The 25,434-nt window shown below is 42.9% G+C and overlaps 1 protein-coding gene across 1 annotated transcript; it reads left to right on the forward strand.

Annotated features, from left to right (window-relative positions):
* Positions 1-23,061, forward strand: LOC138588881 (sprouty-related, EVH1 domain-containing protein 2-like). The gene is made up of 6 exons (XM_069659132.1): positions 1-543; positions 13,357-13,549; positions 13,657-13,825; positions 14,070-14,134; positions 18,872-19,030; positions 19,148-23,061. Exons 1-6 carry the CDS (start codon positions 518-520, stop codon positions 19,937-19,939), a joined length of 1,404 nt encoding a protein of 467 aa, XP_069515233.1. The 5' UTR covers positions 1-517; the 3' UTR covers positions 19,940-23,061.
* The last annotated feature ends 2,373 nt before the right edge of the window (positions 23,062-25,434 follow it).

Here is a 25,434-nt window from a genome sequence, read left to right on the forward strand (position 1 = left end):
TGCCTGCAATCCAACATGGAGTAGAGAGAGATGGGGCTCTAGCGGGGCCACCCCTCGGTAACAACAGCGACGACGCGCTTTTTACGCACAACTGGAACAGGAGTCGTCGGTCAAAACATGCGCCTTAGGACTTAAAAACGGAGTGTGTACCTTGTGTGTCCGTGTGTGTGCGTGCGTGTGTGTGTTTGGGGAGGGGGGGTGCGAAGAGAAGAGCTGGATTCGGCTACTAAACTGTCTGTATAGACTACGCTACCTACTGAAGGCGATGGGGTATTAAAGTTATAGCAAAGGAGGCATTTGCGATCCAGAAGGAACTGGGTAGCTGCGGAGAGGAAAAGTGAGGAAAAGCAGACTGAGGCACAGCCAGTCGAAGGCAAGCCAAAGAGCCGACACTCGCACAAAGGCGCAGGGGGGATTTATGCGGAATTGGAGACAGAATCGGAGGATCCGCGGTGAAAGAATGACGAGCGAAAAGTATGCAACCGCCGTGGTACATTACCTGAGGTGAAACGAGAAAATGATAGAAGAAACACACCCAAACGAGTAAGTACTGTGGCTCAAAGCTTTCTCTATCTGCCTGTCTTTCTTTCGCCTTTCCCTGTGCCTACAAGTTGGAGATGATTAAGGAAACTTGGTGGAATGTGCAGCCTAAAACTCCCCTCACGAAGCTTCTTTAAATGTATGTTTTTGCATTTTTTTATTCCTATACTCGATTAAATTTGGTGCTTGATGCTGCTGTGAAGCATTGCATTGACAGTGCTGTAGAACGGGGGTTTTTTAGGGCCCCAACCTTGGTGTGGACTAGTCTTGAGAAGGCAAGGGAGAAAGCAGAGGAGTAGGAGGAGGAGGAGGGGAATAAGCGTGGGTGGATCGGAAACATTTTCTGAAAGGATCTGAAGCGAGAGAGCAGGCCCTGTTGCAGCGTAACTTAGAAACTCAAACACGCCCCGAAGTTACACCTTTTATAAACACACAAACAGCAGCGAGCTCACGCACCTCTTGTTTGTGCATTGTTCTGTGAAAAAAGAAAAACCCGACGGCGTTTACAGAGGCAATTTGGCTTCGTTATTTGGCCACATCTGTATGTTTGCTTCCAACCGAAGGGGGAAGTCTCACAGGATATGAGATATCCGATATGCCTCATCCGCCATCTCTTTCTCAATCGCCCTCATTTGCATAGCCTACCGCGCTTCATTCATAAAAATACCGATTGTAAACGAAGACTTGCGCTGGAAAAATACGCTTCTTTTTCTCGTCGACTCGAGCCCTATTAGCCCGTGTGTGACAGACAGACAGACCCGTGCACTGTGCTGCAGCGTCTTGCGAAATGTAGCTAATATAGAGCAGTTCAATGTGTAGGCCCACAGACCTGTTATAAGGCACCCATAGGCCTATATGGAAGCGCTTGAAGCTTAAAATTAGCTGTACCGAGAAGGAACTGTAGCTCAATGTGAATAACATTTAGTAGGCCTACTGAGCAGGTGGCAGAGCGCTTATAGCCTGAATGTTATTGTTAAAACCAACACGAATAGACCACCGGGTTTAAATACAGGGAGATTATAATTTTTCACTGTTAGGTATGCAGACGAGCCTGTGCCAAAGTCAATCTCTTTAAGGCTTGAATGGAAATTTGCAGACATGTGAGCAGTCATGCCAGAACCATTTAAAATACTGGCTCCCTGTTTGCGTTTTTACAACACCATTAGCCGATATCGATAACTCCTCCGTCCCTGTCAGACTATACGGGGCTGTGCTCGGTTGGAATGCCTGCCTTGCAGATCTCTGTCGGCGGGGGTGGAAGGGCGAAGGGCACCGTAGGGGATGTTTGCGCTGCTGTGGCGTGACGCCGGCTCATTCATAAAAGCCCTCTAACCTTCAACGCGTCCCCATTCATGCCTGCTGGTCGTTCTAAGCTCTATGAAACCAGCGGACATAGCCTCTGTCTGTCTGTCTGTCCCTGGTCCTACAGAGGAACAGAGACAAGAAAAGGGGACTTAAACCTAGCTCCAGTCTGTGCTTCTCATAAACTAGCATAATGCAATGCTAAAACATGAGAGCTAGCTGAAATCATGTAGGTTACTGGGGTAGAACTCAATGCTAGTTTTATTGTAGGTGTCTTATACCTTCTGAAACTGCTTTAACGTTCTTCCATGGCAGAAGCTATGTCTTTATGGCCCTTTCTGAGTCGTATATTTCTAAATAAACAGGTGATATCTAAACTGCCCCTCACTTCCGGGTGAGAGAGCGTTTCTATGGTGATGTGGTTCTTTCTCATGGCGTGATGTGCAAATTCGGCCACTCCCACGACGTTACCTACTCAAAGAACGACCTTTTATTGACTCCCTATTAGCAAAACAAAGTCATATTGTCGTCTGATAATGTATTTTATACTAGTTTTCGTAAAGTATGTTCCCAAATCAAATTTTACAAGCTTTTGACTTTTTAAACTATGTCAATGAAATAATTCTTAAAAAACCTAGGCACATGCTAGCGAGCTAACATGCTTCATGCCTCAAGAAAATGAAAAAAACGATTCCTGCAATAATTTTTACTCTTAAATCTTGGTTTCTTTTTAAAGGCTATGGCAAGTTATTAACCGTTTAATTAAAACCTTTATTCAACTTCTATAAAACCATTAGCCTACTCCTTTGGGATAAATGCCATTGCTATTGACTCCAGAATAAATTGATGTTGATTAGCGCTTATGCTAATATTGGACATATAACACTAGGTTTACAGGAGTCAGTTTAGCTCTTGATTCTCATTGCAGATCTATTGCATCATATGTAGATATGAATGCATTTTAAAGAAAGATTAATTTGATTATTGACAATATCACTGGTCTACCTTCTGTCTTATGCCACTTAGCTAATAGTTGAATCCCTATGACTGCTTAGCACAAAAGTATTTTGAGGCTTGTTGAACTGTGTTGGTTTAAAACATTAATGATTTACTATAATTTAGCTGTAATCTACAACTGAAATGGTAAAAGAATTCACATAATTTGCATTTATGGTCAGTTTAGTTTATTTCACTGCTATTCTTTTTGCATTTTACAGTAGGCCTACATTTGATCTAAATGTCTCAACAAATAAACCATAGTAACCTTTTGATACTACTTCAAAAAACTTTTACTGTCTTATTACAGGAATTAACTAAATCAATGTGCACTCATCTGCTAGTTTGTGTGTTGTGGTTTTATTATCGGCAATAAAAGCCTTGGGAAGGAGGGGTCGGGGAATAAAAGGCACACCTTCATGCCTTTTGTGTAATGCTAAAGGGTGCAGCAGTGTAGCTTTGCTTGTGATCATATAGTCGGTCACATGTTCAATATTTCAGTACCTCTTTCACTTTTTGAGGTTTAATTGTTTGCTGTAGTTTAGCAGCAGATTATTTTTTTTGCTGCTGATGCATGCTGTGGTGGTTGAGTCACATGAACACATTTGAATGCTTCACCTGCTCAACAGAGAAACCAGTTGGATGTGGCACTTTTTCTATGAGAAATTAATGGCACAAACACATTTTGTCAGTCTGGGCCTTTTGTGAACTACATGTCCTAAACTAAACAATAGCTGTAGCCATCATATCCTCAATTTGGAGGACATGAATCTTTGCCCTGTTGCACACACACATACACACATTGTAGAGTCACAATGCGAGCAGAGGATGTATTGATCTGGTGTGTGCTGCTGCAGGGTCAGCATGTGCACAGTCAGTATTGGACAGGAGATGCCCGGTGACATTCAGCTAAGGTCAACTTAGCAACGAAATATAATCCATCTCCGAACAAAAAGAACTCATCCACTGGCAAACACAGCAGTGAGGAGTTATGAGGTCTGTATGTTCCATCAACCGGACCGTGCTGTTCTTTTCTTATATTAGGACTATGATAACGTTTTTAGGTCAGTGGAAACGTTCATTACCAAACGTATGCATAATTGGCGGAACGACTTAAATCGGTTTCACTAATCTGTTAGTTGTATGTGGATACATCGCTCACATCAGTGCAACATGTGTTGGAGCTGCATTCCATTTAGGTCCATCGAAGCTGTTTGTGGTGTAAAAAATTTTCTCTACGGCTGTCTCTTCGGTGATGATTCAGAGGAACTGATCATGAAACCTGACATTTCCTGTTGATGGTTTAGACTGCTGAATAATTTGCTGTTGTCGAACCGTATTTGTGGCTAGCTGACTTACCAGCGTGTGTTTTTCTGTATATAGTATTTGCATTTACTGGAAGAAGGGTGCAGAAGTGTGACCTCACAAGAGGGCTTACACTTAGGTAATCTGCTGTATAGGCATAATTATCACACATACTGAAAATGAAAGAAACGGAAGACAAATATGTATGTGGTGATGCCTATATATCCACAGATAATTGGTAATAAGTAACATGCATATCAGCATTCAATATAAAGCACACGCATGAGAAAAGAGAATATCGACTTATGCTCCATGTCCACAAATGAACCTCTTTTGCATTTTTTTCTCTCTCTGTACTCCCCCTCCACAAACACACACACACACACACACACACACACACACACACACACACACACACACACACACACACACACAAACAGAGGCATCATGTGGAACAGATCCTTGTTCACAGTATTTCCTGTGTTTTACAGAGGAGCTCATCACTGGTTGCTATCCGGAGCCTTTATATAATGGCCTGAGCTGTTTATATCTGGAGACCAAACAATGGAGCCGGATTGTTTGCCTGTTTCTCTTTTTTTTTCCTAACTAATCTCTGCTCATCAGATGACTAGATGACCAAGATTATAATAGCTTGAGTTTTCATTCAATTCACCCACCCAGTGTGTTTTTTTCCCATTGTGTACAACAATCCACTGGGTGCATTATTGACGACTCACATTCCATTCAGCTCTTCGACAAATGAACTCTGTGAACTTTCACTTCTTCTGTTACAAGTTCATGTTTAAACCTTGTTTTATTTTTTAGTACACGGATGATTTAGATAAATCAACACATGCAGAACCTTTGTTTAATACTCTCTTTGCTTATGTAGACAAAAACTACAGAACTGTACACTGTGTGCTTTGTTGTTTTGTTTTTCAGGACTCTGGCTTTTTACTTAGTGCATATGTGGTATTTAAAGGAGTTGAGGTTGGATTTTAGGATATACTTAAAAGTCATGTAAGTATGTGATGACTTGGTTGGTAACATCACAATCTATTTTGTTGTACTGATATAAGAGTTTATTCCTGCAACATACAAGTCAGTCGGCCCTTTCCGATCCTGGTTTGTTATGTCACTCCTCTGAGAGAGATTTATAGTAAAAGTTAAAAAATGTACTTTCATAATTAATTCTTAAAGTTATTTCAGACGGATTCTTCTTGGAAACTGGATGTTTTCCCAATAACAGTAAATTAAAACGGCTCCTACAACACACAACAGGGAAAGACTACAGGCTATTTAAAACTAACCACAAATAGCATCAGGAAACGGCGCAGCCCATCATGTGTAGTGGTGGATATACCAGCATATTTATACTAGGGAAGCCCTGAGAGAACAGACTTTCTAGTGTTCATTATGCAAATAATTTTCAGTTGGGTTGCTGCCCTGGAGCTGGTCCACAGGCCGTCCAATTACAAGATAAACCATTGACATCTGACAGTTTATGTAAACGACGACTACCTGATCAAACACAGAGGTTGACGTTTTGACAGATGTCTGATCACGTACATTTTACCCAAAGCGATAAGCCTAACAGAGTATAAGAGGATATGAGTCATTATGAGGGGTTTTGGTTGGATTTCTAAGAGGTTTAGAACCAATGAGCTTATTTTCCAGTATGGTTTCACCCTCGATATAAATGGAGGGGCTGCGGAGTCACCTTAGGGGATCATTGCTCACTCTTTGTTGTGGGATAATGTGTTAAAGCTGCAATACAATATCAAATAATTATTTTTCTATGTCAGTATAAGCCTCAGAGGCTGCACATACAGTATCTTAAGCATGTAGCTACTTTCCTTTCTCTACTGTTCCTGTAAATCTGAGAACAATCTCACTCTAATAACATCTTCCATCAATTTTTAAACTGTAGTAAAGCTATTTTTCTCCTGCGTATATTAATAATCATGCATAAGTGTGAACTCGCGCCCTGATTGGACGGTTGGCTATGGGATGTTATCCATTAACGTTCCTCTGCATATTAGTGACCTCTCTGTCATGTCAACTGACACACTCAGCAGCATGAGTCCTGTGCTGCCCGGACATGTGAGCGCTCCATATAACTACAGCTGATTGACAGGAAGCCGATCAAACTTCCCCTCAGGAGCCTCCAGAGTCAATAGTTGTGAATGAACTCGCTTCACCACACCTCTCTCTCTCTATCTCTCTCTCTAGTTCTCCCTGCCTGTCTCAATTGCATGCTCACATTGAAGTGAAACTTTGAATGGGAGCCTAAATGAGGTTTAAGAAAAGGTCTACTGACTCGTGTTGTATGTAAACTAAATTTCAATTTATCCTACTTTGTCATAATTTGCTTATTTGTTGTTTTTTGTTTACTTTAAAAAAAATTCAGCTTATCACATCGAACAGTCCTACTATTCTTTTTACACTAATAGCAGTGAATCATAAACAAAGCCGATAACAAATACATCCGGTTGGTAACCACCTTTCAGCCACTTCCTGATTGCTCTTGATCGGGCATATATACAGTATGTGTGTGTAGCTCCACGTAGAGATGTGAACCCTGTGCAGGGGTGTGTGTGGTTCTGTTGATCAGGCAGAGGCGCGGCCAGTCATTCCTTATCAGAGGAAGTATAGCCGCCCTTATCACACATGGCTGGGCTGCCCTCACTGGCCCTTTTATCTGTCACACATGAGCTGGATTCCAGACCTGATAACCAGGGGATCTTCCCAGCCCCCTTTACTGCTTTATGGCAATATTGTTCCTCACAGACCACGTCAGGTATTTGCAGAGGCTAGCTAACTATGTAGCACTCCTAAAAGTATGTGCTCTAAAAAAATACAAGCTGTAGTTTTGTGGTGTTTTGAGTGCAAATACGGACAGGATGTGAATGGTAAAATGGCTTACAGGTAAATACAGCTAACAAATGCAACTTAAAGAGTTCATTGACTGTGCACTAATGTGACTTGGCAGGAAATCTACAGGTGTGTACTCCACCCTCAGCTAATTTCCTCATTGTGACACAGACTAGTGTGCAAGGTGTGGACCAAGCATAGAAAGAAAAGTGTAGAATGAATACTTTCATCACGGCCATGCTGCAATGAATGTAAGACACAAAAAACCCAAGAAAACCTCTATTTGTATACCTCATGCAGAGACACTCCATTAGCTTGTTTAAGCTAACAGCTAGCTAATATATATTTTTTTTGCTGTATTAAAATACCTGAATAATCCCGTTTATTTTTCCCGTGTATTCTGCCTAGCTTCAGTTAAAGTAACTATAATAAACCTTTCATTTCAACAATGGATCATGACTGCTTTGTATAGGTATTCAGGCCCGCAAATCTACTGACCGGCTTCAGTCTCTCTCTTATCAGCATTGTTTCAGAAGGCCGCTGTTTTCAGTGAAAAAGCTCTTAGCACAAAAGTGGAGATTGTAAAAGAGTCCAAAACAGGGCTTAAAGAAGAGAAAATGTTGGACTTTTATCCACAGAATCAATGCTTATGTTTGCTGGATGTGAAAATCTTTCAACAGTTTGCTAATAAATCAACTTTTCAAGGTGGTAATATGTCACAATTATGTCGACAACTTGTGCAATTTGCCCCCAAGAGGCCAGAAATATTGTTTATTACTGTGCTTTGTTATACAAACATTACCAATAATCCCTCATTACCGCAGAAACAATTGGCTGTAGGGATGTAAGAAGGGCACCTTAAACCTTGTTTCATTTGTAGGTGATTAGAAGGTAATGGCTGCAGTGTACTCAATGAAACCTTTTCCACAGCTGGAGGAGCTTGAGGTGTTGGAAGTCAGCTGGCAGTTAATCACAAATGTGGCCTGAAGACGAAAGACATTCAGAAGACATTGACCACAAACAGACAGGAGAATATTGTGTCAAAGGTTGTACAGAAAGTTTGGCTGCATGGCAACTACAGTATAAAGACACACCCAGCACCTTTGACCTGATGACAAAGCCCATATCAAATTATAAAAGGATGTGATGCATGAATTGTTTGCACTTTCCTTATCAGTGAGTTGTTAATGCATTCTCCATTCTTGCTCTAAACTGAGTCATCACACCACTTGTGAAACTTTACATCCTCGTGCCACCTAAAAAGGACTTTGAAAAGTCTTTACAGCCATTAACATAACACAGTCTGAGCACATACAATATTATAAATCACCTAGAGCACCATTTAATGAGCCACGCTATTAAGGAAAACTGTGTGTATGGTTTAGGTGTGAATTCCAACATGTGATCATAAATAGTGCATCAACCGCCTTTTCTTAAAGTGGGCGTCATAGTCCATTTTCAGCATCGGTACCTCGTGCCGCATTTGTGTGGACCGAATTAGATTCACAGTTCCCAAATGTATGTGTGTGTCTGTGTTTATTTGTGCCAGAATGTGTGGTCACTCCCAAGTGTATTGAAGTAGCGCGTTGCTGCTGGTTGTGGCCGTCTGTGTGTTCCAACCACAGATTACAGGGCTTGTCGGCAGACGGGGCTCTGAACATGGGTCACAAGACAGCCCAAAAGTGACAAGTTCATCTTAGAGAGCTGATAGCCTGTATCGTGTATCTTAATGCTCATTTGCTTTTATAGCACAGAATTTGCTGTTATTTCTGTTTGTGGCCGGACTGGATTCAAACCTATGTGCTACATGTGGTTGAATCATAAAGCTGTTGTACTATGGATTTTGTTTGTTACACCAACATTTAAAGTGTCACAGCTACTCTAAAGGCAGAAATAATTTAATTGGTTGAATTAAAGCTGAATTAAACGTTTCTGCTTCTTACCATCCCCCCTTTCAGCGACATTTAACCAAAATACAGTTTAAATTACAATAAAGAGGGAAGAGCATCCAGAGTTGCTTATGTGACATGGCCTTGTCAACTGCTGTTTTGCGACATCAAGTGATATTTATATCAGTCAGCCGCCAAATTGTTAGCATGACATACTTTATCCTTTCAGATAATGTACAACAGATATTAACCGACACAAAATCCCCAACACACTATGATTACCAACAGGAATACAGTGTCTGTTTAGTGGTCTCTAGTTACACTAATTGTTGTCAAAGAACACTAAGTGGTTAGATGCCAACCACGATGTAGTGCACGCTAACCATTAGCAAACCTAGCAAACATCAACATCATCCAAAAAAAACATTCATATAGAAGTGGCTACAGACTTCTTTCAAGAATAGGGAACTTTATCTGAATAGTTAAACCCAATATTTATCATTTTTCCGTTTATGATCTTTGAAACTTTTAATTCTTTTATTTCTTTAGTTGTTTCTATGATTCAGACCACTTTGTTTTCCAGAATACTTGCTTGCTGCAACCAAGAACAATCTCATAAGCAGTAGCATTGTAATGTGCCAGTCTAACTTCTAACAATAGACGACTGTGAAGACCTTAAATATCAGTAATTAGTTATAATAACTGAAAGTTACCAGAGGCCTACCTAACCTTTCATATTCAACAGGATATAGCCATTTATAGCCACTAGCTAGCAACTGTAAAGTTAGCTATTCTAAGTAGTTAGCTGCTAACCACGGTGTCAGAAAGGTTAGCTGTTTGCAAACCTAACAAATATCAACATCATGCTATCACAACATCTACACAAGTGACTAGTGTGTTTATTTTAAAATGATGTAACTTTATTTTCATAGTTAACCCTAATAGTTCTCATTAGTCAGTGTATAGACAGTTCAAACCAACTCGGTAAATCCCTTGTTATTGTTTAGTAGTTGTAAAATGCTTTTCACCAGTTAGCCTAGCTGACCTTTTATATTCAACTGGCTTTGGCTATTGTAGTCTCTTGCTAGCACCTATAAGGTCAGCTAGCTTTGCCAGCCGTGCCCTCCAAGATCATGAAATAACAGAAATATAAATAGCTCATTGACATTTATGTCTTGAATATCTATTATTTTCTTTGTTGCCATTCACGTTTTCCACGTGGCTAAGTAGAACCCGAATGACTGATTTGCCTCCGCCCGTTGTGGTTTGACATGACACATGAAATTATGCCTACAAACTGTAACACTGCCGCTCCACTCTGCCAGTAACAGATTTACTCTTCTAGTTAATGTCTTTTTTTCTTAATGGATTGACCTGCAACACATTTATATCTGAATGGAAAAGTCTAATTAGAAGGAGTGGATTTAGAGGAAGCATTTATTTTATGTGTGTTTACACTTAAGTGCAACCCTTGTAGATGCTTCTCTGTTTGTCTGCTGTCACCCAGTCAGTCGGTCTGTCATTCAGTCAGTTTTATGAATGTGTGTGGGTGGGAGCTGGTGAACCAGTTTTACCACCTGTGTGTGTGTGTGTGTGTGTGTGTGTGTGTGTGTGTGTGTGTGTGTGTGTGTGTGTGTGTGTGTGTGTGTGTGTGTGTGTGTGTGTGTGTGTGTGTGTGTGTGTGTGTGTGTGTGTGTGTGTGTGTGTGTGTGTGTGCACTTCAAATCCCTGGGACTGTCTGAAAGCTAATTATATAACAACACCTCTCATTCACTCCCACTCTGCCTCTCTTTCTACCTCCCTCTCTATCTCTCTTTCTATAGCCCCTTTTACACATGTACTCCAGACAATTTCCAGAAAGTTTCAGGACAGTCTGCTCCTTAAAGGGCCCTGTTTCTCTTTCACACATGTCCCTCTCATCTGGGGGTTTTTTGAGGCAGGACGTGACGTAAAAAGTACGCTGCGGTCCCCGCAACTGGCTAAGAATTTCTGCATCGGCCTTCACAGCCAGAAGCTCCCGAATCTCCTCGTCTCTCTGATGTTTTTAATCACCCTGCTATGTGTCACTCTTCTGGTTTCGCACCCGTCGCATGATCTAAACATTATCGCTCCGCCCACACATCGGCTCACCCCGACTACTTGCGTTCTCTGACTTCTGGGTAGAAAATTTGGCCGTTTGTGTTGGCACATGCAGCCTACCCGGACAATGTCGGTAAATTTTCCGGAGTGCAGAGCAGGTGTGAAAGGGGCTCATGTGTCTCTTTCTGTTCATGCCACCTACCCACCCACCCACACTCACACACACACGCAGTGCAGCATCGACGGAATACACAGAGGTACATCCTGTTATTGTCAGATCATTCATGTGGATTGTGTGTTCATTGTGTCCCTGTGAGGGTGGTGGCCTGTCATGCTAATGCCTGAGAATGTCTTGTATTTTACCGTTCAGCCTCCATTATGTTGTCTCATGTTTAAGCACTGACGACTCTATTGACTGCAGAGGGAGTTTTGTCAAGTATTGTTTTTTACAGCTGCATAGACTTAAATGAAGTTGATTTATCTGTCAGTTTGAGTGACGAGCCTGGCTCTAATGCTTCTTTTTTTCTGTACGCTAATGTGTTGTAGAATGAGGTTTCTGTCGGAAAGGGCAATACACTGCTCTGACTTCCTATATTTAAAAAAATAGTAATTTTTTTATCTATTGACTTAACTTTTGATGAATAACAAGTCTCTGAAATGTCTGACAATCAAAAAAAGAAGCAAATCCTGACATGAATCATTTAACATGTGCGGTATCTTTGAATAACATATGGTTAAAAAAATTTAATTAATGATTCAAAGTGACCCAAGGTGATTATTGTTGCTATCTATTTGTAGTTTATTTGAGGATTCAGAGCGGATGTTACGATTATATAAAAACACAGTAGGCTGCTACATGGTCCAATAAAGGACATTTTCACAAACAATGGCAGTTGTTAATGTTTAACCAAGGTGTAACTTATCTATCTAACAGCCAGATTTATTAAGTACAAGACATTTACTGTGTGATATATACATTTTGGTCTTGACATTCTTGTGTACATGTGTTTTGAGAAAGCGAGATGGCCCTTGTCTGCTTCTGTTTTCAGAATCGTAGTTGATTAGTTTTCCTTTTGTCAAGCATCATAATTATTGAATGATCATCTCTTATTACATTTTTTTTGAGGAGTAAAACCAATGAAAATTTAACACAAAGCAACATTCACATTAAAGTGTGTGTGTGTGTGTGTGTTTTCATGCCGTCCTGGTCCAACACCTCCCACCGCAGCACAGCGACGACCAGGCAAAGTCGTGACTTGTGACGCCCTCAAACATTCTGCCACTGTGTGATCCAGCTCTATAATAAACTGCTGTGGCATTAACACCATCTTAGACATGTTTTAGTTCAGTCAATGTTTTTACAAGTTGAGGCCATTGGGATCCAGAATAGTAGATGTTGCCTGGGGAATAGTTTTTAGTTGCTTGAAGAGTAACACAGAGTCCTGGAAGCTTCTTTGACTGTTTTCGCACTTATCATTGGTGGAGCTTGCACATCACATCACATGTAGACATTGTCTTGTGTAAATATACATTTATGTAGGTTGTTGTTGTTAATACTGCAAAAGGAAGTGGTGACACTTTACCTGATACAAGTAAAAGGAAATGTAGCTTTTTAGTTTAACAAGCTAATGATGAAGTGTAAGGTTTAGGTATTTATCAGTCAGAAAGTGATGCATAGGGGATTTTCTGCAACCTAGCATTTTACTGAGGTTGTTATGCACTTTAAAGGGGCTACACTGTGTGGAAATGGTCATATTGCGATTATTTTTGGCAGATTTCATGATACCAATATTATTCAAGATCTATTTAAGATGGATTTTTTTTAATTTTCACTTGCAAAACTAATAAATTAATGTCAGGTCTGTACAAGACAAACATCTTTCACACATTTGTGAGCCAGGACACCTCTGCAGCTCCACAGTACTTCAGTTTGAAACATCCGGTGCGCTTTTTTAATGCTTTCATTTTCCGCTGACATGTTTACTGGCCTCTTGAAGTCAAATGAGATACAGCAGCTTGGCTGGTACAAACAAATTCAGCAGAATTTCCATTACAAGATTTGATCACACCTACATAGCTACTAAATCAGATTGCATAGTGATAACGGAGCCTTTGATGATGGGCAGAAACATGCATTAAGCTCTGACGTCAGTTTGCTGGTTTCACCTGTAATGAGAGTCAAGTTCGTTTTTGACCGCAGACGAAGACAGATGTAGAATAGTTTGGTGAACTTTGCTCATGGAAAGGGCTGCTTCCCCTGAAATGATATGTTAGTCTGCCTCTTTGTGAACAGTTAAAGTTTTCAACCAAAATTTAAAAAACAATTTTAGGTCTTGTTTTAATAATTCTTCCTCTCTCTCTCTCTCTGCAGTGACAGCTACATCGTGCGTGTGAAAGCCGTGGTGATGACGCGGGACGACTCGAGCGGTGGCTGGTTGGCCCAGGACGGCGGAGCTCTGACCAGGGTTGGCGTGTGTCGCCTCCTCCCGCCAGAGCTGGCACCCATGCCGACCTCCAGCAGCTCCCAGTTCCTTATCCGTGGCGAGCGGCTTCGGGACAAACAGGTAAAAAAAAAAAAAAACACACCCACAAATCATGGTGAGTTCATTTAAGGATAAGATATGGAAAAAGTGTCCCTGTTGTGATTGGCTGATATGTGTGGGATAAACAGGTGATCCTGGACTGTCCGCTGAGGAAGGACCTTGTGTACACCATTGCTACGCCCACATTTCACCATTGGAAGGTGGAGGACAGGAAGTGTGGCCTGTCCTTTCAGAGTCCAGCTGACGCCAGAGCGTTTGACAGGGGGGTTCGGAAAGCCATCGAGGACCTGGCTGAAGGTACATGATGTAACCGTGCAACACAATGTCAGGTTACAGATCAGTCAGGGTTCATAAAGTCCCAGGCGACCAGATGCAGGTGAATTTTTAAGCAAGTCCTGGTGCTGGATTAACGCGTTCTAAAAATGTCTTAGACATCGTATCACTTTAATATCTCCACAATGTCCACCTCCAGGCCTTCTCTTATAGATACATGATCTATTAAAGTGCTGATTAAAGGACGTTCTTGTTTGCTTCTGTGTAGGCTCCACCACCTCCTCTACAGCACTCCAGAATGAGGGCGAGCTGGGTGACGACGACGTCTTTACAGTAAGCATTGGTGTTTCCTACATTTATGTCGTTGTGTTATAGTAGAAAACATAAATAAGCATTGCTGGTCGTCTCCAAGTCGTCTCAACAGCCCAGGATCCATGAGAATAGACACAGCTCACAAATGCACAGATTCGATTACCTGGATCAGATTTCATGTACACCTGGTACCTTGAGCAAGACACCTCCACCAATTTGGTCCCACTTCGATATAGACTTCAGTAATTGCCATCTTAACTTTTGTAGGCCTCTTTTAGAACTTGAACTATGGCTCAGTTTCTACCAGCATTTATTCAACATCCCTTTTTTCGTCCATGTAGCAGAAAATATTTCAACTCAGGACCTTATAGTCCCCTCTGTGTCACGTATACCTGCAACAGCACACACAGAGTGTGTGTGTGTGTGTGTGTTTTGTGTGTCAAGACCTCTGTACCTTAAGTTAGCATGAAGGACCCCCTCCCCCTACCCTGTAACCTGACACCAGGAGCAGCAGGCAGGGTCACAAGGTCACTTCCTGTATCCCACCACCTCGCTCTCTCCTGTTGACCCATCCCACACCCTCCCCCCCCCTTCACCCTCCCAGTTGAAAAAGAGAGTCCCCACCAAACTAGCAGCTAGCAGCTGTTTCCCAGCTTAGTGCGGGGCTGCTGATTTACGAGAGGAAGTGCCTCGTGGTTCATCTTTGACTCAAGCTGTCTGTAAGGGCCAAGACTAATAGGTGCTCTGCTGGGAGTGTACAGCCACCACAGAGACGCATACAAACACATGAGGAGGAGTGGAGGGAGGCTACAGCTCTGTCAGAGGGTGGAGTAACCCTGAAAATGGAACATCAGAGTTTCACAAAACTTGACACTTCAGTGCATCAAGTCAGAGGCTTTACTTGTTATTGTTGCCTAATTATCGGACATATTCACACAAAGTAAGACTAAACTGCTCACTAAAACTCATAGTAGCTCATTAAAAGTGACATAGACTCCATATTTCTTTTTTAGCCATTTTCCAGTGAAATTAATTCATTGAAAACTGTTTCTTTTTTCTAAAAGCCAAACTTTCCTCAGCAGCGCATTGGCTCATGCAGTTTGGTTGATGGTTTATATAACCCTAACAGTCCTGCCACAACAACAAAAAGCACATAAAAATTCTGACTGAAGTTATAGTTTCTAAACTTTGAACATTTGTACTTGAACACACCACAAATATGGCCGCTAACAGCTTGCAGACCTGCCTATACAATCCCCTGCATGAGAGGACTTACTCGCCTGTAGTTTGTGTGTAAGGGCTTAAAAAATTCTAGCCGACCACAACTCTTTCTGAGTTTGTTTTATGTGTCTGATGAAGCTTAAGCTAGCACTTTTTAAGTGTAGATTTGAACAGGTGTAATCTCCACACTGAATTTTGGTTGTGGAAGAAGGGATAGAACACGATCGATAAAGAGGCAATGACACTATATATGTCTGAAAGCACTGAAAGATGTCTTCACTATAGATCTGCTATTCAAACCCGACTGGTTGGGGTAGGTTGGAAATTTTCAAATGTAATTTATGTAGAAATATCTCTCTACATAATCAGCTTCCATACATGAGGAAGTGTAGCAAAGTGAATCTGACCTACAACTTAGCAATACTGGTCATGGCTGGTTGAGTCTTAAAGACACGGGTACCTGTTGTGTCTCAGATGAAAGCCAACTGAACTCAACCCTCTGTTTGAACATGCTAAATACACACTAGAGGAAGTTTGGATAGTCAGAAACAGGCACTCAATGAAAGCCAAGCAGTGCCAAGACTGTCGGCTCGGTGTGTCAGATCTTGCCTTTTTTGTTTGTATCTCTTTGACCTAGCTTTTTTTCTTTCCGCCATCAGTTGTTATAAGCCCTCTTTACATTGCCGTTCCACCACAGCGGCGTAACGATGCTCCGCCATCATGCCGCCTTTCGCCGCCACGCCGCTTTTGGCATTTTACTTTGAACCAAGCAACGCCAGCGTAAAGGCGCCCCAGTGTGCGTTTCGGTATTGCGGATGGAAACATGCGCAAGGTGTTAACAAACAGCGCCTGCTTCCCATACACACACAAAGCGCTGTTCAACCCTGCTGGCTCAGCTGTTTACACAGACATTGTTTCGCCTCTGTTACTACCTCCGATGCCGGCTCAGAGGCAGAGCGACTTCGCCCCACCATTACACCTCCGAGCATTTTGCATAGAAGACGAAACTGGCAGTGTAAAAGGGAATATAGTCTCTCCTCCAAAGAGCATTGAATTGTATTGTGGAAAACAAAGTTTAATCTTTTTAATATGCAGTCATGAAAAAGTGTGTATTGCATATGAGTTCTTGAAACGACAAAACTTAATAAGAGCAAACATGCAATGTCATTTATTACCTCTCCTTTACCTTATGGTGACTCAACAAACTCGCCTGTCACTCGCACATTGATTACCATGGGATACATTAATGGGCTCTGTGCTGCTTGTGTTCCTCTTAGACTCTGCTTATGACCTTTCCTAAAGTTAGCGGTGGCGGCAGAGTTAGCGAGGCAGGCAGCCGTGGACAGGGGGAAATGCTGCAGCAGATTTACAGCCGCTGAGGGGACGAGGTTGGACGGTGCGAGGGGCTGCGGGGGGGGGGGAGCAAGGATGGACATACTTCCCTAAATTATTTCTCGTTCGCCAAACCTAAACTTAACCCAACCCTTCCTCTGTCCCCCCCCCTTGAGCACGTCCCCTCGCTCTGTCTCTATTTTGGCTCATTCACAACAAGAGGGAGTAAAAAGCTATTGAAGCAATTCTGGGCTCATCCCAGGAGAGCCAGACGGGCCTGTTGAAGGATGAATCCTCCCGAGCTTTGAGTCGGGACATGTTTTGTGTCAGAAAATAACTTGAAATGCCCTCTGCCTCAGCCTTGGGCCTGAATATATAGGAGAGGATGTCCAGGAATATAAACTCTCCCCTTCAACTCCTCTCGCTCTCTCTCTCTCTGTCCTCGGCTGCAGTTTGAGCTCGCAGCAGAAAGTCTGGTCTGTGTTTTGAATTAGTTGCAGCCGTGGAGGCCACAGTCGGACTGGTTTTAAACCATATTGGCTCCTCCCCCTCCCCGTAATGTCTTCTCCAGGGGGGCGGGGCCTGGAGCGGAGGCAGCATGTTATGTTATTTTTGGCCGGCTGCTCTGAGGGCTTTGTAAGAAAGCTGGGGGAAATTCTCAGCATGGCGGTATCCATGTGGGGAGCAGGATATAATAGGGATAGCTTCAGCAGACAGACAGACAGACAGACAGACAGCAGATCTGGGTCATATAACTCTGGTAAATTATTCATAGCGCTGGTTGATTCCAGATTTTGACACACGTGACGAAGATTTTCAGAAAGTTTGAGAAAAAAGTTAGTTTGGATTTCCAGGGCTGATTTCATTTAGCGCCACCAGCAGGTCATCATCTTCACTTATCGAGTGAAATATCTCTGGGTTGGTGCACAATTTTGTAGACACAGTCATGGTTCCCAGACGATGACTCCTGTTGACTTTGATGATCCCAGATGTTTCCTGTAGTGCTAATATGAGGGTCAAAGTTGTGCATGGAGAAAAATGTCTCAACAACTGTTTTACGCACATTTATTTTACCCTTGGGATAATAAATGTCCACGTTTATTATCAGGTTAAATAACATGTACAATACTTTGGTCAATGACCAAGTACCTGCAAAGCTAAAGGCATTTCCATCAACCTTAGATGTATTTCATTGCTAATGAGCAAACGTTAGCATGCTAACAGGCTCAACTAGGATGGTGAAAGTGCTAAACTTTACCTGCCTAACACCAGCATGTAAACAGTGTCATCGTGACATTTAGTGCATGGCTGTGGATTCCAGGTAAAGAGAACTGGAAATATTCAGCACAGAAATCTGTTAGCAAGAGCTAGCACAAGCTTGTTAACATTTGATACAAGTTTCTAAGGCTCTGTTGACGTTGACGTTGAAGTAAGTTTAAACAAATGCAGTGAGATATATGTGCTTTAAAGATTTCTTTGGACATTCATTGTGATAGGACTGCTGGACTGAGATAAAATATTGGAAGAGAGAGTGAGGATGAACACAAGATAAAGTAATTTTTCTCACACAAAAACACCTGCACCCCTTTCGTTGGGTCAAGTCTGCAACACAGAACCAGGACATGGCCATCAGCTGGTACACTGCAGCTCCCCACAGACAAATCTGTCCATGTGAGAGCTACACGGCAGCGGCCGGACTGTGTAGTGTATGGCCAACGTTTGATTCGGAGTGGAGCCATGACGACCTTTAGCGAAAAGGGGACGGGATACTGTTCACACACACACACACATACACACACACACACTCAAACAGAGTGGAGAAAAAGAGAGAATAAGACCTGGAATTAGTAGAAAGTGAGATTGAGGGGAGGAGGACAAGTTGATTGTGGGGAAAGGGATTGAAAGTAGGGGGAGAGGCCAAAAAAAGTTGACATGGGGAATTTGTGTGACTTCTAAAATCTCCCTAAAATCTGCTGTTGTTTTATGGCAGATGTTGCTAATAACTCACACACACACACTGATCCAAAAGTTGGATCAAGTGGTTCCAACAACAGAGCTCACACTTCCTGTTTTCCAATCAGAGCTGCAACCCGCGGCTTCCTGTTTTTGTTTGTCCAATCATGTCATCCTCTTGCACTATTTGTTTGTTGTATCCAATCAGAGTGCAGCTCTCAGCCCGCATCCTGTGTTTGTTTGTCCCCTCAGAACACCACAGACAGCTCGTCCAACTCCTCCCAGAAACTGGAGAGCTCTCTGCAGCCGCTCGAGTCCTCCCCCCTTCCGCAGAGACACAAGTGCATGCTGACACATCGCCACGACCTCCACGACCCCTACCGGCTGTCGGACCACTACTTCCCGGACCAGGTGAGGCAAAAAATGTCTTTTTATATCACATTATGATGCCAAGAGAGTGAAGGCCCAGGTGCTCCTTCATAAATGAAATATTCAGATTAAAAGATTTTACTCTGTCTTTCTCTGCAGCCGTTGTCCCGGCATCCCCGCCATGTCACCTTCCAGGAGGACGAGGAAATCGTCCGTATCAACCCTCGGGAGCGCAGCTGGGAGCGAACGACCGAGCGTCATCATGGACGCCCGTCGGACCGTTCCTGGCTCACAGGCTATGAGGACTACCGGCACGCCACCGTGCGTGACAAGTTCATCCAAATGGATGACAATGAATCATACGTCCACTTAGAAAAGACGGAGGCGCAGAAGCACGACTACACCTACCCGCTAGCACCAGCCCTGTCGCCCTCAGACTCTGACCCTGCTCTAGGACCCTTAATGGCCAATAAGGGCCACAGCGGCTCATATCGCCAAGGCTTTTCTTCTGTGGTCTCCTCTCAGCCCCGCTCCTTCCTCCCGAACTCATCCCCGTCCACTAATGGCGGGAAGGGGCGGAAGGAGGACGGGATGGAGCGTGCTCAGTGTGAGCACTGCGGTGAATCCTTTAACATCTCCGACAACCGGAGAGGCCGGTGTCAGGATGCGCCGGACCCTGTGCGGGGGTGCATCCGCCGGGTCAGTTGCATGTGGCTGGCAGACACGATGCTCTACCACTGCATGTCTGACCCAGAGGGGGACTACTCAGACCCCTGCTCCTGTGACGGGGGCGAGGGCAGTGGTGGAGGCCGAATGGGCTCTCGCTGGCTAGCTCTGCTCGGCTTGTCTCTGGTGGCCCCCTGCCTCTGTCTCTACCCGCCTCTCCACGCTTGCCACCGGGCGGGGCTCAGGTGCGGCTGCTGCGGGGGCCGACACAAGGCCCTGAGCTGAGCAGCTGCGCTCGGAGACCTCTCAGAGGAAACGACAAAAAGCTAAAACCCAACGCAAGCACAGGGAAAGGGAAGGAAGGGGAAATACACAGAGGGGACAAGCGGTCACGGCTGCTTGCTCTCTTGCCTTGGTTTCTCTGGGTTTCTCTACAAATTCCAGACACTGAAATAAGCCAAAAAAAAAACAGTTGGTGCATTTTCTGAACGGCCTGGGAAGATAAGCTCCCCCTCACGGCAGACAGATCTCTCCGCTCTCCACGTGGCCATTTCATGCTCTGTTTATAGTGAGAGAGCACTCTTTTTCAGGGGGCCTTTTTTATAGCTGACCTATATGTCATGTATCACATATGCAGGTACTTTATACTTTGTACACTGACTCGGCGTCAAAGAACTTGAATTGTTCCTTTGTTCTCTTTTTTTTCTCTCCTTTCATGTATGCGTGGCCATTTTGTTTATATTCTCTTCCAATATCAGGCCCGCTCAGCTCAACTCCAGCTACAAGAGAAATCAGACACTACACCTCTTTGCGTGTGTGTGTGTGTGTGTGTGTGCGAGTGCGTGTATGTGTGGATGGTATATGTGCATGCTTACCGAGGCCTTTTGTTGTCTGTACCGCAGCTTATAGTAAAGCTCATGTGTATAGTCTGCATAGCTCTCCACCATCGACATCTTTGTTCACTGAAATGTGGTACTCATCTTTATCTACGTCTAATATCCCAAAGATTTGTGTTTTTATCCTATTTATTTTCTCACTGAATTGATCCACCAGCAAAAAGGGTGCTGAGTTGTGATTTACTCCCTGAACGAGACGGTGCTTCAAGTCATACTAAGATACTCTTGCATCTGTCTCCCTGCCCCTTTCATGTTACTTCAAACAGTGCCTAAACTATCGCCTAAACCAGGAACCCATCCAGTCTTAGACCTCAGTCAGCAGTCCGTGTCACGTCAGGCGCGGACTGAAATAACAATCAGAGATACCGTTAAAATTGGTGCCCGTTATGCCTTAAAACGTGGAGTCTCACTCCGTACTTCTCCCTCTGTCCCTCTGAAGACGTCTTCTGTGATGAAAAGCGTGAGCAGAGTTTCGGCTCAGAGCAATCAGCCTCAAATATAATCTTTTAAACAGTTTTTTATAATGAAAAGAAACTCATTAAGTGTCTAAACTAAGGACTCCTGTTTGCTTGCGATGTACAATCAGCTCCCCTCTTTAAGCCCCGCCTTCCAATGGAGCCCGACAGTCACATATCCATTTAGTAGAGGTATTAAAATACTATGGAAAATTAGTATGAAGCCTTCGCCTAACAAAACAACGACTGAACTTTGACATGTTCAATGTCACTACAGTAACGTAGTGAGCCTTAATACACGCTAAAAATACGGCTTCATGTCATTCTGGAGTCGTAACAGGAATAATCTGACACTTTGGGAAGCCTGACTAGTCACTTTCTGGCAGAGAGTTACATTAGAGGTTTGTTACCACTGGTTTTCTGTGTGGTAAACATGAAGCCTAGAGCTGGGAGGTAGTTAGCCTAGCCTAGCATAAATACTGGAAACTTAGCCTGGCTTTGTCCAAAGGTAACAAGAGCCATCTACCAGCACATCCAGCACTAACTAACACTACATAAGTAGTTAATCTGTACAAAAGCGAAAGTGTCCTATAGTGTACCATAATGGACTACTTCCTGGCCGAGTGCAGTGACTTCATGGAACTTAAGCTAGCTAGAAACGATAACAAAACACAGATGCAAATAAGATATATGTGAATAAGTTAGATTTATACATGATTTTATGCCTTAAGAAAGAGCCAGGTTAACTGTTGTCCAGTTTTTAAGCTAAGCTAAGCTAAGCTAATCATCTCTTGGCTTTCCCGAATACCTCCAGCCCAACATTTGTTGGGGAAATTGGACATAAACATGAGAGACAACCTTCCGTATCCATAGTAACATGTGTCTGGCGGGCTCCATTCTTCTGTCATGTAGCGTATTTGTTTTCGCCAGATTTGGTGCGTCATCACACCCACAGAGAGCAACATCAGATTCACAACAGCTTGACTGGATTAAGAGAGAGACAGTTAAAGTGTGTTCATTTCGGATCTTAATGGGTGTGTCGATGTACAAAACTCTTACCCTTACCTGCTCGTGTCACCGTCTGTTTGAGTGACACTGCAGCCAACCAATCAGACCCTTCACACTGACAGTCACTAAACTGACAACCGCTCGGGTGCTTTTTACCCTGTTTTAGCCTGGTTGATGGCAGCATTGGGGATGCGACCAGGAACATTAAAAAAAGAAGCAGGATTTGAGTCGGGTCCCTTTGGAAATAACGAGAGTCCGAAAAACCAGCTGAAATCCTGGAGACAAACATCCATCCCTGATTGTTTTGCCAAGGAAATGTCACTTACTGTAGTTGAAATGCAGAATGCCTGAGGATGTCCTTTTTCCTTCCCTGGTTGTGTCTGTTTCAAACATCCTGTCCTGTGTACCAGTTGTGCGTCCTTGGTGTGTATGTGTATGTGTGTGTGTTTATCCCACATCCCTTTCCCCTCTCTCCTGCTCCTCGATCCAAAGCTACTGGGATCAGCTGAATATGCTATCACACACTAAGACCTATCCCGTATAATCAGATCCTTCGGTTATGATCCTTAATGTGTCAGGGACGGGGCCAATCAGATTGGAAAGAGTGTGTGTGACTGTGTGTTTATGTGTGTGTGTGTGTGTGTGTGTGTGAGTCTTTTTCTCCGTCTCGTCCGGTGTCGAGTGTGTTCTCACATGTCAGAGCCATTTACAAGTGCCTGAACGCATCCTCTTTATCTCCTTGTGTATTTAAATTGATAAAATTAAAGAAACTCCCTGTAATGAATTAGACCCATTTTTTACGCTTAGTATTTTTACCTCTGTAAAAAAAGAGCAAAAATTATATTATATATATCAAGTGTATGTTGTACATTTTTATTTCTATTTTGTTTTTTTAAAATGACTGTTTCTAACATGTACGATGGATGTAGCTCTTGCTTTTGAGAAGGAACAGGAAGTACTTTGTAGATACTGAAGGGTGGCCAGGTCTGTGAGAAAAACTAAAATGAAATGTGTGTCTTACCTTCCGCCTCCAATAAACTGAGAGAAAACAGTGAAACCATGTGCGACTCTGTTGCTTCCTTTAACTCTCTGGTTGACGCTTCTTCCCCATTGAAATCTGTTGTTGAGCAAACAAGGCACAAACCGCAGCTTTTCTACTGCATCATCTACGTCTTTGTTCCTCCTATTTTAGTTATGTACTCGGCCAGCAATTACATCAAATATCAGCACATTAAGGGAACAAAATCTGTCAAAGGTCTCTTGTAAATCAATCTCAGATCCCATTGGCTAAAATCTGACAACGATAAAGCCTCTGGGGTGAACATGCCGAGCGCGTAGCTGGCGGTAGGCGACTTCCAGTCAAGACTTCCTTTTCCGTGTGCTGAATTATTTACAGAAAAAGAAATTATTTTTCTTGTGATTTACTTTAATTAACAGGTCTTACCTTTGCCGATATTTTAACATCGTGATGCAGATTTGTAAAAAGTCAAAATGCAAGCTTTGTCATATTCTTGTTTGTTGAACGGAGGTCGGATTGATCTGATGCATTCAAGGAAGTCAGTAAATCTACACGTTGAATGGCTTTCGTGAAATGGCGACAAGCAAATTTATATCAGGTTGAATTTTAGATCTAGAGCAGAATGTTAACTGTTAGCATGCAGATGTCTGTTTGAAGAGATTAATAAGAAGCTAAATCATCGTCAGATAGCCGCTGACGGCAGCCGGGTGTCATTTCGGTGCATTACCTTCCACCTGCTCTTGCTCTCCACACAGACTGTTTTTCGTGCATACACCACAGCCTGCTGATACGTGATTGGTCGATATTACTCGGACTACACGCGTAGTACAAATGGAAACCAGAACACTTGCCATCCCGGAAATTCACGTCCTACATTTCTATGTAGAATCTGTAGACAGAGATTACTTGTAAATGTACACTTCTTATAAAAACCCAGAGATAAAAATGTGAGGAATCATAGCAGTGACTTTACAGAAGAGAAGAGTTTACACTCATGCCGGCCCCTCTCTGAGGCTGTGCTAACACGCAGCAGTGCTTTGAGCTAAATGCTGCTGTCAACATTTGTTAATGAACAATAAACACACAGTACAGCTCTAGGTGGGTTATTAATTTTCAGGCATTTGGTCAATTATTGGAAATAGAAATGTATCAAGAGGATTCATCCACAGGGAAAAGGAATGTCAGAACTAAAATTATCCAAAGTTCGCATTTTCACATGATCAAAAACCCATTCCTGGGGTGTGCATATTAAGGAGGATTGTGGGATGTTTAAAGTGTTACGACATGCATTTTAAGGGGGACAAAAAAGGTCATCAGGCCATTGTTTAAAACGGTTATAAAAAAATATGTTTAAGGAAAGACTCATAAATATTCAAGGTATACTTTGAGGCCATAAAGTCCCTAAACAGGTTTTTTATTTTTTAAAACAAATACAGAATTTTCAGGGAAAGATAAAACAGCTCGGGAGGAAAGACATCACTCATGACTTCAGTCAAGTGTCAGTCAAGGTCTGACGTCTCACATCATGTTTTAAAAAGATCTTTAATTTGATTCACAAAACTCTCTGTAAAGTTCTTAATGAAAGAAAGCACAAAGAAAAAAAACCTCAGCCTAGAACACCCTGTTTCATTCTCTTCAAGATGTCTTTCCCCAGCTGCCTCCCTCCTCGGCAGGAACATGTGATAGCCATCGAGGACGTCGAGCTGTTTCACTCAGGATGTCTCTGGAAAAGCATGTGGGCGATAATGATGGAGCGAGCGAGAGAGAGGGGAGAGGAGGAGGAGGGAGAGAAGAGAAGAGAAGAAAAAAGAAGGTCCCTGAGGGCTTTTGGGGGCCTGCTAAGCAGCTCAACGGCTGCAAACAGCATCACAGTCCACATGTGCAAACATTTAAGATATCTGCTCGTGTAATGGGGTCAGCGTGGCCCCTCTCTGGGTGCACACAGTACCGACGCTCACTTCCTAGTGAAGTTTACAGGAACCGGTGGCTTGTCCCGCAACAAAGATAGTCAACTTTTTCCTCCTTTTAGTCCTTAAAACTGAGATTTAGTTCTGTGTGCTCCCTCTGAGCTTCACTTTTACTGTTGCAGCTTGTTGTGTTTCTCGTGCCAGGACTAACTTTGTGATAAACCCACGCTGAGCAGAGATGTTGCAGAAGGAAAGATTACAAGCAGGCACATAATTGTTTAAGCATTGCCTGAGTTCAAACCCTGCACCTGAGATAAACCGCTGCAGAGGAAAACATCTCTCTACTCCCACCCTGTGGAAACTGCTTCAGCTTGTGTTATGAGGGTTTGTGCAAAAGCAACTTAAAGAAAGACGTTTGTATTTAAGCGACACAAGGAGGGAAAACTGGAGATGGAGAACTGAAGAAGCCTTTCGGATGAGAGGTGAAACACAAGAA

Source organism: Semicossyphus pulcher, unplaced genomic scaffold, assembly GCF_022749685.1.
Source record: "Semicossyphus pulcher isolate SPU_LCO1_2020_fin unplaced genomic scaffold, fSemPul1.0.p SCAF_12, whole genome shotgun sequence".
Classification (NCBI taxonomy): domain Eukaryota; kingdom Metazoa; phylum Chordata; class Actinopteri; order Labriformes; family Labridae; genus Semicossyphus; species Semicossyphus pulcher.

Excerpts from the sequence above, each read along its gene's own strand:
- LOC138588881 (XM_069659132.1), top strand. The coding sequence starts at position 518 with ATGATAGAAGAAACACACCCAAACGA. Across the intron at positions 13,550-13,656 it reads AGCGGCTTCGGGACAAACAG|GTGATCCTGGACTGTCCGCT; the intron begins GTAAAAAAAAAA and ends TGGGATAAACAG. Across the intron at positions 19,031-19,147 it reads ACCACTACTTCCCGGACCAG|CCGTTGTCCCGGCATCCCCG; the intron begins GTGAGGCAAAAA and ends CTTTCTCTGCAG.